At 48.6% G+C, this 11619-nt stretch overlaps 1 protein-coding gene across 2 annotated transcripts in view; it reads left to right on the forward strand.

The window, feature by feature from the left end:
- OVOL2 (ovo like zinc finger 2) overlaps positions 1–11280 on the forward strand; it is a 28846-nt gene extending 17566 nt beyond the window's left edge. For both annotated transcript variants that reach the window (XM_059406495.1, XM_059406496.1), the window contains one exon: positions 10607–11280. In XM_059406495.1, coding sequence (XP_059262478.1) covers positions 10607–10920 — 314 coding nt within the window. In that variant the 3' untranslated portion in view covers positions 10921–11280. The remainder of the gene's footprint in view (positions 1–10606) is intronic.
- Positions 11281–11619: the final 339 nt, after the last annotated feature.

The raw sequence follows: 11619 nt of genomic DNA on the forward strand, positions 1-11619 counted from the left end.
GCAAATCATAAGTGTGTAGTTTGACGAGTTGAGGAATTTTTACAAAGTGAACACACCCAGATAACTAGCACTGAGACCTCGAAACAGACTCCAGGAGTCCCCCTTATTCACGGGGATTCATTCCAAGACCTCAGTGGACGTCTGAAACCACAGGTTGCTCCAAACACTATATATCCTATATGTACATAACCTATGATAAAGTTTAATTTATGTACTGGGCACAGTAAGAGATTAATAACAATAACTGCTAATAAAATAGAACAATTAGAGCGATATACTGTAATAGATGTTAAGTGAATGTTATCTCTGTATCTGGAAGTACCTTGTCGTACTAGACCTACCCTTCTTGTGATGATGTGAGATGATAAAATGAGTATGCCATGAGAGGAAGCGAGGCGAATGACGTTGGCACTGTGACGTAGTGTTAGGCTTCTGTTGACCTTCTGCTGATGGGTCAGGAGGAAGGTCATCTGTTTCTGGACTGCGGTTGACCATGGGTAACTGAAATCACTGAAAGCAAACCCACAGACAAGGGGCCTAACATTTGTCCAGCCCACAGAAGGCCCCACTCCTCTCTGTGTCACTATCCCCTTCCCTCCAAGAGGCACCACTTGTGTGACTTGTAACAGCATGAATTACGGTGCCTGGTTTTGAGCATAGTAGAGATGGAATCATGTAGTGTGTCCTCTCCTGGGTCTGGCAGTAAGGCTTCTTTTTTAGTCCCTAGCAACCAGTGAATCAGCAAAAGTTTGATCTCTGTGTGGCCAGGCAGGCCCCTTAGGCTGGAGCAAGGAGACTGCTGAGGGAGCAGTGGGCTGGCAGGGGTCCTGTGGGTTTGGGTAAGCTGGGTTGGGGAGGTGATCTCAGGAAGCATAATGAGGGGCTATGAGGGGAGATGGGGAGGGGAAGACAACCGATAAGAACCAGCTAATGAGCAGGTTATCACTGTGGACAGCTGGGGCTCAACCCCACTGGGGACCTTTTGAGGAACCATGTAGAATGCTCCATAGAATTGCTCCAGGGGTGAGGAAGCTGGGCTATTTATCCAGTAACTCCCATTCCTCCCTGATGGGGAGGGACCTGGGACCCTCATTTCCTAGGCAGCTCCTCCCCCCCAGCCTCTTGCAGGTCTCTGGGGAGAGAGATGCAGAAAGGCAACTGACTTTCCTGGAACTGAGGTGACCCAGTGGAAGGCTCGGGGGTGGGGGGTGTTGACAGTGTCCTCTCAGGACAAGAAGGGTTAGCAAGCGAGGGGGGTGGCTTGGCAGAGGCTGGGAATCCCTGTAGAAGGTCCCACATCTTCTTCAGACAGCAGCAAGCCCCCAGTAGTCACTTTCCTCCATGCCAGGCCCTCAGCACTTAACGCTGCTGTCTCATCCCCAAGGAGTCAGCGAGCCCCACTTAACGGATGATCAGATGGGGCTCACCAAGGTCAGACAACCAGAAGCGGTGGAGCAGGGAACCAGACTAGCTCATGCTGGAGTTCATGGGCTTCCATTTTGTCAGTTCCTTCTCTGTTCCCTTTGCCTCCCAGTGCCTTCCTCAGCATGGGAGTCTGAGCGTGCATGTTCTGCGGCACCAGGATACCGGCAGAGTGAGCAAGGAGGAAGATGGCCGGCATCTCAGACTCCTGAGCTCCTCCCTCTCTTGCTCCTCGAAGGTGACATTTTTAGTGACTCAGAGGGGCTGAAAATTACTAAAGTTGGTGAATCATAATGCCTTCCACCTCATGCTTTTCCTGAAGAGCTTCACAGTTTACTCCATGAAGGGAAGGCATCTAGGAGGGGAAGAGCTGCAGCCGTCCTGGCCATGGGTAGCCACCGAGCCCCCAGTGTGTGGCTGGTCCGACTGAGATGTGGTGTTAAGTGGAAAACACTAGATTTGGAAGACTTAATGCAAAATGAGAATGTAAACCATCTCAGTTTTTGATGTTGATTCCATGTTGGAATGGTAATATTTTGAATACATTGGGTTAAAATATATCATTGAAATTAATTTCACCTGTTTTCTTTTTACTTATTTATTTATTTGTTTGTTTGTTAGAGAAAGTACGTTTGTGGGGGAGGGGGCAAAGGAAGAGGGGAGAGAGAACCTTAAGCAGGCTCCACACCCAGCATGGGGCCTGTGTGGGGCTCGATCTCATGACCCTGAGATCATGACCTGAGCCGAGATCAAGAGTTGGATGCTCAACTGGCTGAGCCACCCAGATGCCCCTCTTTTTACTTATTTTAATGAGGCTACTGGACATCTTAAGATTACAGAGTGGCTTGCACTTTAATGTCTGCTGGACAGCATTGACTATAAGATCAAATCTACAGGTAATTTAAAATTTTTTCAAACATAATTTTGCTTCCTTAAGTGATCAACAAATAGAATTACAGAAATGTCTTGAACCTGTTTTTCCTGCCCTGGTTTATTTGCTGCTGGAGATGTGCCTCCAGGTAATAAGGGACCAGAATGGGGAGCAAAGGGCTTACGAAAAAAAGGATTTCTGGCTTGGGGATGCAGCCACGCCAGCGGAAGGAGCAGCCATAGCATCCTGGTGGGAGGGCCTGCCCTGCCTTCCCTCGAGCTGTACATAAAAGGGTTAGTCAGTAAAAAGAGCAAAAATCTAGGATTCTCATCTCATCATCATCATTTTCAAAGTTCGTGTACATAACCTCCCTGGTTCCAAAAGACCTTACCAGAATGCTGGGTTTGATGAAGATGTGAAGGTCAGATTTTGCTATTGACGGTTACAAGTAAATGTATTTTGACCAGAAGCAAAGATGTGTGAATGCAGATATGGGAGACAGTAGTTGAGTTAAGTCTGTATTTGCTTAGATTCTGACTGGACCAGTCATGACTCATTTAAAGACTTAGCTGGGATCCCAGGACCCTTCTATTGAGAACTGTGGCTACAGCATCAATGAGGTGGGCAAAGAGAGTGGTGGAGAGAGCCACGATTAATCTCTCCTTCCCCCAGGTCTCTTCCTGTCCTGTGCTGGGAGGGACAGGGCCTCTAAGGGAAGACTCAGAACACAAAGAGACATCTTGAAAGAGTCCCAGGGAAACCAGAGCCTGTAAATGTCTGACCTTAATATCCAAGTGGGTGAAAGAAAAGATTAAGGGTGTTTTGTTTGGTTTGGTTTGGTTTGGTTTGTTTTGGTTGACTTCACCAAGAAAAAAGTAACTCAGAGGGTGTGTGTGTGTGATGGGGAGAGGGGATGTTAGTCAAATGGCATCTGATTCAAGGTTGGAAGACAGAAACTGATGCACAAAAACTAACATTTTGTGAAAACAGATCAGCAAACAAGGGCTGTTTTCAATCCAGACTGTCTTGGGTCAGGTTCCCTAGGAGCAGATTCTGAGATGTGCTTCTTGTAAAATGATTTCTTGAGGGAGGGGTCAGAGGAAACCTGGAGGGAGCGGGGAGGGTAGTGGAACAGGGCAGGGTTAGGGGGTGAGCAGAGATGTGGCCTCAGCCTGGTCCCACGGGGGCTCTGGGGTGTGAAAACACTATAGACAAGTGGGGGACACTTGGATGTCAGTCAGACAGCCGCCTCTCCCCTGGGCTGGGAGGTCAGTTGCCCAGTGCCCATTCCTTGGAGAAGGGGGCAGTCGGGAGCCATTAGTGGGCCACACAGGATATATGCAGCATGAAGCACTAGCTAGTCAAGGGGGGTCTGCAGATGGACCAGCAGCTTCCCTGACACACATAGTAGAGGAAACTGCTCTATTTTGGAGTTGACGGGACCACTGAGGCCAGTGTGGGAGATTCTGGTCAAAATAGAGAGAAGGGGCCATGAGCTTGAAAGAAGTGAATGTGGAATGACTGGGTGGCTCAGTCGGTTCCAGATACGCCTTCAACTCAGGTCATGATCTCTGGGTCCTGGGACTGAGTCCTGCATTGGGCTCCCTGCTCAGTGGGGTGTCTGCATCTCCCTCTGCCCCTCCCCCTCTGCTCAAGTACTCTCCCTCAAATAAATAAAATCCTAAAAAAAAAAAGAAAAGAAGAAGAAGAAAGAAACTAATGTATATTCCGTTCTCCTCCTGTGAAAAACATCATATCACGGGCCTGTTTTTCAGCATTTGCATGTGTCGCACTCAGCACTGAGTACCCCACTTCACTGCTCAGGACCCAGCACCACCAGCGGCATGTGGGCGCCTGTCAGGCAGAACCACGTTCATCCAGGGCCACAGTGTGGCCTGGGCATTGTTGACTGGTATGGCCAGATGTGCCAAGGTCTCTCAGACAAGTTCAGCATTTACTGAAAGTCTTTTATTTTCTTCTGGTTTGGAAAGGGCTACTGAGTCTGTAAGAGACTCCAGCCAGTGAAGACGAGAACTTGTAAGCCACTCTATAAACAGCCAAGAAGGCCACACGCAACTGCGGGGTCCCCAGCGCAGACTTCAGGGGTCTCGTGCTGTGAGGAATAACCCACCTTGGTGATAACTTTCTGACTCTGGAATAAAGGAGGCCATTCCCATTGCCGGCCATTCCTGAGGAAGTTTCTGGAGTTCCAGAGAGAGAAGCTGAGGAATGTAGACTCGAGGAGGCCGGGGAGGTGAGGAGGGGGCATGGGCCCACCGCAGTATCTGCCCCACCCCTTGGGACGCCCTCTGGCCTTATCTTCCATCGGGCCACATTGAGAGGGACTGGAAGGCAAACAAATCCCATCTTGATTGAAGAAGAGGAAACAATAGTGTCTTTGTTTGGAACCTACAGGGAAGGATTGACTCCTCCAGGAAAAATGCAGATTGGGAGAAGTTTGGAGTGGGGCAGATGGCAGAAAAAGAAGAAAGGAAACTCCAGGGCTAGGGAGTTCAAGGATGTCCGGTGGGATCGCCTCCTGGGCTCATCAGGCTGTCCCTGCTCTATTTCATTTTGACTTACTTTTCAGCTAAAGAAATAATAGGAAAGCGGGGGTGGGGGGGTGGAAATGATAAGGAAGAAAAGTAAAGCCTTCTTCCCCTCCCAAGTCCTTAAAGTTCCATGCCCGAAAGCAAACCACCAATTAATATTTATCCCCCAAAGTTGTTAATACACATTGCTTTTTTCATGTCATATGTGCCTTGGATCCTCTTTCATATCTATACAGGCAGACACGCCTCTTTTTAATAGTTGTCAGGGCATTTCTTAATATGAGATTATGACAGTTCCAGTGTGGAGGCACCATGATTTCCCCTTGTCCCAAATGATGAACTTGTTTCCATTCTCAGAGTTGTCTTCCCCTCCCTTCTTTTCTTCCTTCCTTCTTTCCTTAAATGTAAGACTGCCGTGAATATTCTTACACCTCCTTTGTCTACCTGTGTCCATCTTTCTGTAGATAATTTCCTTAAGATGGGCCTGAGGTCAACACATGGCAGTCTTTGGTAGGCACGGCCACCAATACACATAGCAGCCTTTGGTGGCCACGGCCACCAGGGAGGCTGCCCTGAAGACCCACTCCCACAAGGAGGACTGTAAAAAGCTTCTTGCCGAAGTTCATGATTGTACAAGTTCAGCAAGGGACCACCAGGCTGTGGCAAGGAGAGCAAGCAGAAAGTACCCGTAGCCAAGAATTTTCTTTGGAGATGTGTGATACAAAGCTTGATTTTGGTAATAGGAATATAAAATTTGAAGAGAAGAAACCCTTTTGGATGACCCAATGCAGTGTTTTTTTGAATAAGGTCAGAGAGGCCGTTTGGCACAACATTCCAGAGGGTCACCAACAAAATAGAGGGCTCTCCACTCTTCTCTCCACCAGACCCTCATGACCATATTGAAAACAATTACCCTTTTTCTCTCTGCACCGGGAAATAAACAACACATCCCAAAGTGCGTGTGAAGTGTCTATATTGAGCCAATGGAAAGACATACTACATATGTACCCGCCAGCCAGTTTAGGAGGAGAGCATACTGTTGAGCTGGACCGTAAACTCTCAGGGCTGTATCCCACTGAGTACGTAATATGTGCTGGGCCCTTTGCAGGTGACGTCGCCATTAATCCTCTGACCGGCCTGACAAGGGGGTATGAATGTTATCCCCATTTTGTGGGTGAAGAAACTGAGGTCTGGAGGGGCTCAGCCATCCATCATGGGCTCACGTGACGAGTGACAGATGTGTGATGCGTGGGTTTTCAGAGGCCTGGGACTCTCGCTGGGTGGTGTCAGTAGGCTAATGATGTCTGGTGCAGCTGTGGTTTCGAGTTCCAGTATCCCACTCCAGACAGGGGCAAGGTTGGCCTTGGCTCCAGAGCACTAAGGTGGGTGAGTCCCCGGAGTTGGGGAGGCCTTGGCATCAGTCCTCTTTGCCCAGGTGTCCTCTCTGCTCACCTTCATCTCCCATCCACCCCTGAGTTCATGGCGGGCTGGGGATTCCGGGAAGAAGGGTCACCTGGGGGCTGCTGCATGACCGTGTCTGCTTGCATCAGTGAGTGATGGATGAATGTGGTATTTCCAGAGAGGGGAGTTGAAGCAGGTGTGCAAAAGTCAGAATTGCCCTAACTGCAGTTTTTGGTGCTGGCAGTCTAACATCCATCTTGGTGTCTGTGAGTCCCTGGTCCTCTGAGCCCGGCTCACATCCCATAATGCACCGTCCCTGGGAAAAGCCCACCCGCAGCAGTCATCCCTATTCTCTCTATCGTCTGGATGATGCAGGGCTCTGGAATCTCTAGCCTTTGCTGCCCTGGGCCTTGTTGGGGGTTCTGTCTGTGGAAGGGGCTCGGCTGACCTGCTGGCTGCAGAAGGAAATGTGCTCCCAGCACGCTTACCTCTGCCAGGGGATAGGGATCTGGCAAAGCCCTGGTCAGCAGCCACTTCAGATCACCTTTCTGGGTCACCCGATGGGGTGGGGCTTCCTAGAGCAGGATTGGAAACATCCTTTCCTGGGGGGCCTAGGAGCTCGCGGGGGGGGTAAGTGTACTGTCCTCTCCACGTGTTTAGTTTGGATGTTTTAAAACAGTAGTGGGTTATTTCCAATAACTATTGAAAGGAGTAACTGGCCTCTGGGTGAATTTCTTTAAAAAAAAAAAAAAAAAGATTTTATTGGGGCACCTGGGTGGCTCAGTTGGTTAAGTGTCTGCCTCCGGTTCCGGTCATGATCCCGGAGTCCAGGGGTCCAGTCCCACCCACACAGGACTCCGGGCGCAGCAGGTAGCCTGCTTCTCCCTCTCCTCCCTGCTCCCGCCCTCTCTCACTATCTCTGTCTCGCTCTCTCCAATAAATAAAATCTTAAAAAAAAAAAAAAAAGACTTTATTCATTTATTTGACAGAGAGTATAAGCGGGGGGAGCAGCAGGGAGAGGAAGAAGCAGGCTCCCCACTGAGCAGGGATCCTGATGTGGGACTCCGTCCCAGGACCCTGGGATCATGACCTGAGGCAAAGGCAGATGCTTAACTGACTGAGCCACCCAGGCACCCCACTTAAATTTGCCAGTTTCTTCAATCTCTTTGTTTCTTAAATGTCTTTCTCTGGGCCCGTAGGGGTTCATTAATTCCTTCATTGAAAAATTATTTACTGAGCACCTATTATGTGCCTTCCCGGTGCCAAGGCTTAGAAAGGAGTTTCTTAACTTCTGGCAGTTGTTCTAGAGTGTGTGGAATGTAAGATTGACCTGCACTCTGCCTGAATTGAATTGCATTGACCCAATACACCTTTTTCACATGCATGTTACAGGATATGCTTCCCATGTGTGCTTCTGGACATGGACTGCATGAAAAGTGGAAGGGTTTGGTTTCCAAACCCTTCGGGTGGTTGGATGGAGCTGGGGGAAATAGTTTTTTTCCATTTCAACTTCCCTTATCATCTGCCTTTAAGAAAATGGGGGCATGTAACCTGGGAGAGAAAATACTGAGGCCAGGGCTGCTTTCAGACCCTGAAGTACCATCCTCATGCCTCGTTTGGTAGAATTTGTCCACGAAGCACCTGGTCCTAGACTTTGTTCGTTGGCAGTTTTTTGGTTACTGATTCAATCTCCTTGCTGGTCATGGGTCTCTTTGAATGTTCGTTTCTTCCTGCTTCAGTTTTGGTCATGCCTCATTTGGCGTGGAGTTAGACATGTGACTCCCAAAGATCCCCGGACACGCAGCCTTCCCATCACCTGGGAACTCGCTAGAAACACGGGAGTCTCAGCCCTACCCCAGAAAGAGAAACACCAGGGCTGGGGCGAGGAGTCTGTTCTGGTGAGCCCCTTGGGTTTGAGGACCATGGCTCCACATTCCATTCAGTCTGGGGGGTGGGGGGCTGCGACTCTGCATGGCCAGAAGCTCCCAGCGGGTGCAGTGTGACTGTTGGCCCCAGGAGCAAAGGCGAGGACCCGGTTGTTACAAGGCAGTCAGCCTATCTCTGGCTTGTGAGAGATGACAAAACACCACGGTTCTGTTGAAAAGGAATGAAACTGAGCTGTAGGCACCAACATGGAAAAATCCTTCAGAGCATTGTGAAGCTAAAAAAGTAGATTTTGAAAATATCTTTGGATAAGTTTGCTTCCATTAAAGCCAGAATAGTAAAATCATCATAAATTCCATTTTCGTGTTTAAAAATATATATATTGAAACATTTTTAAGTGTGAGTTTTAATTCAGCTACTTTTCAATTGTGCAGTGTGTTTTTTCAACAGCTAGAACTTTATGGGGGAAAATAATAACCATTTTAGAAATACATGAAAACATCTACATAGAGTGCGTGTTTTTCCTTTCGCCTCAAGCTGGAGGATGGTGTTGTTGGGTCTTGTCCTTGTTTAAGATTTTTGATAACTCGTTCCTACGGATTTTTTTTTAATGTGTTTCAATTTCTGAAATATTATCTCACTGGATTGATGAGTTTTTGGCAGGCCCTTAAATTCTGCATCGGAGGCTTTGGGGATTCCTGTAGGGGATGGCTCTGCTGGCCTCTGGGCTCTAAGATGATCCCCAGTGGAGATGGCACATGGGAACTCTCCATCTAGAAGGCAAGCCCCACCGATATTAGCCCAATTTGAAGGCCAGTGAGAGATCTGGTTTGGAAATGCTTTCATAACTGTGGCAGATGCTACCCGTGTCCAGCCCACGCCCCTGGCTCCTGCCATTTCTGGGCACACCCATCCCTGTTGCAACTGCCCACACCTGCTACTCTGTCTGAGAGCGTTCTTGCTGGCACCAGACAGGGAGGGAGAATCGGCACCCCCCAGGGACAGCCCCTGACAGGCTGTTGGAGGGGGTGGGAATGGGGGTGGGGGGGTGGAGACCACAGCTGTGTGGGGCGAGATGACTCAGAGTTGAGTGCTCTACCTTGTCCCTTCACCTTGTCCAGTGGAACTGGACTCTGGTCGCTCACAGCAGTGACTGCCTTGCTGTCCCCACCTTGTAGGGCTCCTTCCTCTCGCTGCCGCACTTCTTTCTTCACTCCGGACTGGAATCCTTTTTACAGGGTCTATTTCCAGGAAAACCACGTAAAATAAAAACAAAGTTTGGGGCGCCTGGGTGGTTTAGTGGGTTAAGCCGCTGCTTTCGGCTCAGGTCGTGATCTTGGGGTCCTGGGATTGAGCCCCACATCAGGCTCTCTGCTCAGCAGGGAGCCTGCTTCCTCCTCTCTCTCTGCCTGCCTCTCTGTCTACTTGTGATCTCTCTGTCAAATGAATAAATAAAATCTTTAAAAAGCAAACAAACAAACAAAAACAAAACAAGGTTTACTTTGCCCACTATAAAATCAAAACATTGAGGCGTACAAGTGGGAAAACCAAAAACCTTTACTCCCAAAGCCAGGTGGTGTTTCTTTGCTAAGTTGGCATCTCTTTTTATCTTTGCTCATGTGGATGTTGGGAACCCTTGGGAATCGTTTTCCTCATGTTGAGTCCCTGGTCAGGCTGATTTTTTGTTCCCAGCCCTCAGCTCCTGGCAACCATTTATGCACTCTGTTCCTATGGGTTTGACTTTTATACACACACAAGTGGTACCACGCAGTATTTGCCTTTCTCTGGTTTATTTCACATAATGCCCTCACAGTTCATCCACAATATTGCACATAGCAGGAGTTCCTTCTTTCTCGTGGCTGAATAATACTCTCTTGTATAAATATACCACATCTTTTTTATTCGTGCATTCGCTGATGGACACTTAAGGTTATTTGGATGTCTTGGCTGTTATTAATAATGCTGCAGTGAACGTGGATGTCCCGATGTGTCTTTGAGATCCTCTTTTCATTTCCTTTGGAAACAGATCCTAGATGAGAGATTTCTGGGTCACATGGTAGTGCTAATTTTTGTTTTTTTGGGGAAACCTCCATACTGGTTTCCATAATGGCCGCATCAGTTTACATTTGCACCAGCAGTGCACAAGGGCTCCCTTTTCTCCACATCTTCAAGGACCCTTGCTATCTCTTGTCTTTGATGATAATCATCCTAACAGGTAGGAGGTGATATTTCATTGCAGCCGTGATTCATGTTCTCCTGACGACCAGCTGTGTGGAGCACTTTGTCACGTACCTGTTGGCTCTTTGCTTGCCTTCTTTGGAAAAAAGATCTGTTCGGTTCCTCTGCCCGGTTTTGAATCAGGAGGTTTGGTTTTCTGCTATTGGGCTGTGCATCATGTTTGTAAATGGCTTCATGGTTGGGAGGCTCTGGCTTGACTGTGACCCACTGGTAATATGTCTGCCCATCGACCTTGCAGGCATTCGCCCCTACAAATGTGACATCTGCAACAAAGCCTTCACCCAGCGCTGCTCCTTGGAGTCCCACCTGAAGAAGATCCACGGGGTGCAGCAGCAGTATGCCTACAAGCAACGCCGGGACAAGCTCTACGTCTGCGAGGATTGTGGCTACACGGGCCCCACCCAGGAGGACCTGTACCTGCACGTGAACAGTGCCCACCCAGGCAGCGCCTTTCTCAAAAAGACGTCCAAAAAACTAGCGGCTCTTTTGCAAACCAAGCTGATGTCCATGCGCCCAGGGAATGCCAACCTGAGCGAGGAGGAGGAGAAGTGAGGAGGAGGAGGCAGCCAGAGCTGCTGTGTTTACAGGGATTTGGGGTTTTGAAGGCTCCCCCAACCCCACTTGGGTTCAGTTCATCCCTCTGCCCTTCCAGGGCGGAGGCGGAGCTGGGGGATCTGTTCCAAGGGTCATCAGTGAGAATCGTGGTGGCAGGTCCCCTGTAACCCACATCCTGTTGACAGTCACATTAACAAAAGTTTGTGGATGGTCACGATCACTGTAAGGCATTTTTCTTTCTTTCTCTCTCCTTTTCTTTTTTTTTTTTTTTTTTTTAGGATTTTCACATGTGGAGGCCGAGGTGTTCTTAGAGAGACTCATTTTATGGTGCCTTGAAATAAAAGTACTTCCACTTGCCATGCTCCTCAAGCAAGGAAAATGATTTTATTATTCCAAAAGAGTTTACAGGAATTATTTTAATAAATGAAATGTTCTTGTGAAATTATAAAACAAAACAGAGCATTGAGTTCTAGCTCCCTGATTAGGGCCTAATGTGTGACCTTCGATTTCAGGTCATTTGGGGCAAATGACTTTGTATTGGCAGGTGGGTTTGAAGAAGCAGATCTTGAGTACGGGGTAGGAGGGCCAATGGACAGGTGCCCCAAGGCAGGTGGGCAGAGACGCCTGGGGTGGACGGGGAAGGTCACTCCTGAATGCTTTCGTCATTTTCCGTGGCCCTGGGTTACTGTAGAGCTG

The sequence above is a fragment of the Mustela nigripes genome, chromosome 7 (assembly GCF_022355385.1).
Source record: "Mustela nigripes isolate SB6536 chromosome 7, MUSNIG.SB6536, whole genome shotgun sequence".
NCBI lineage: Eukaryota > Metazoa > Chordata > Mammalia > Carnivora > Mustelidae > Mustela > Mustela nigripes.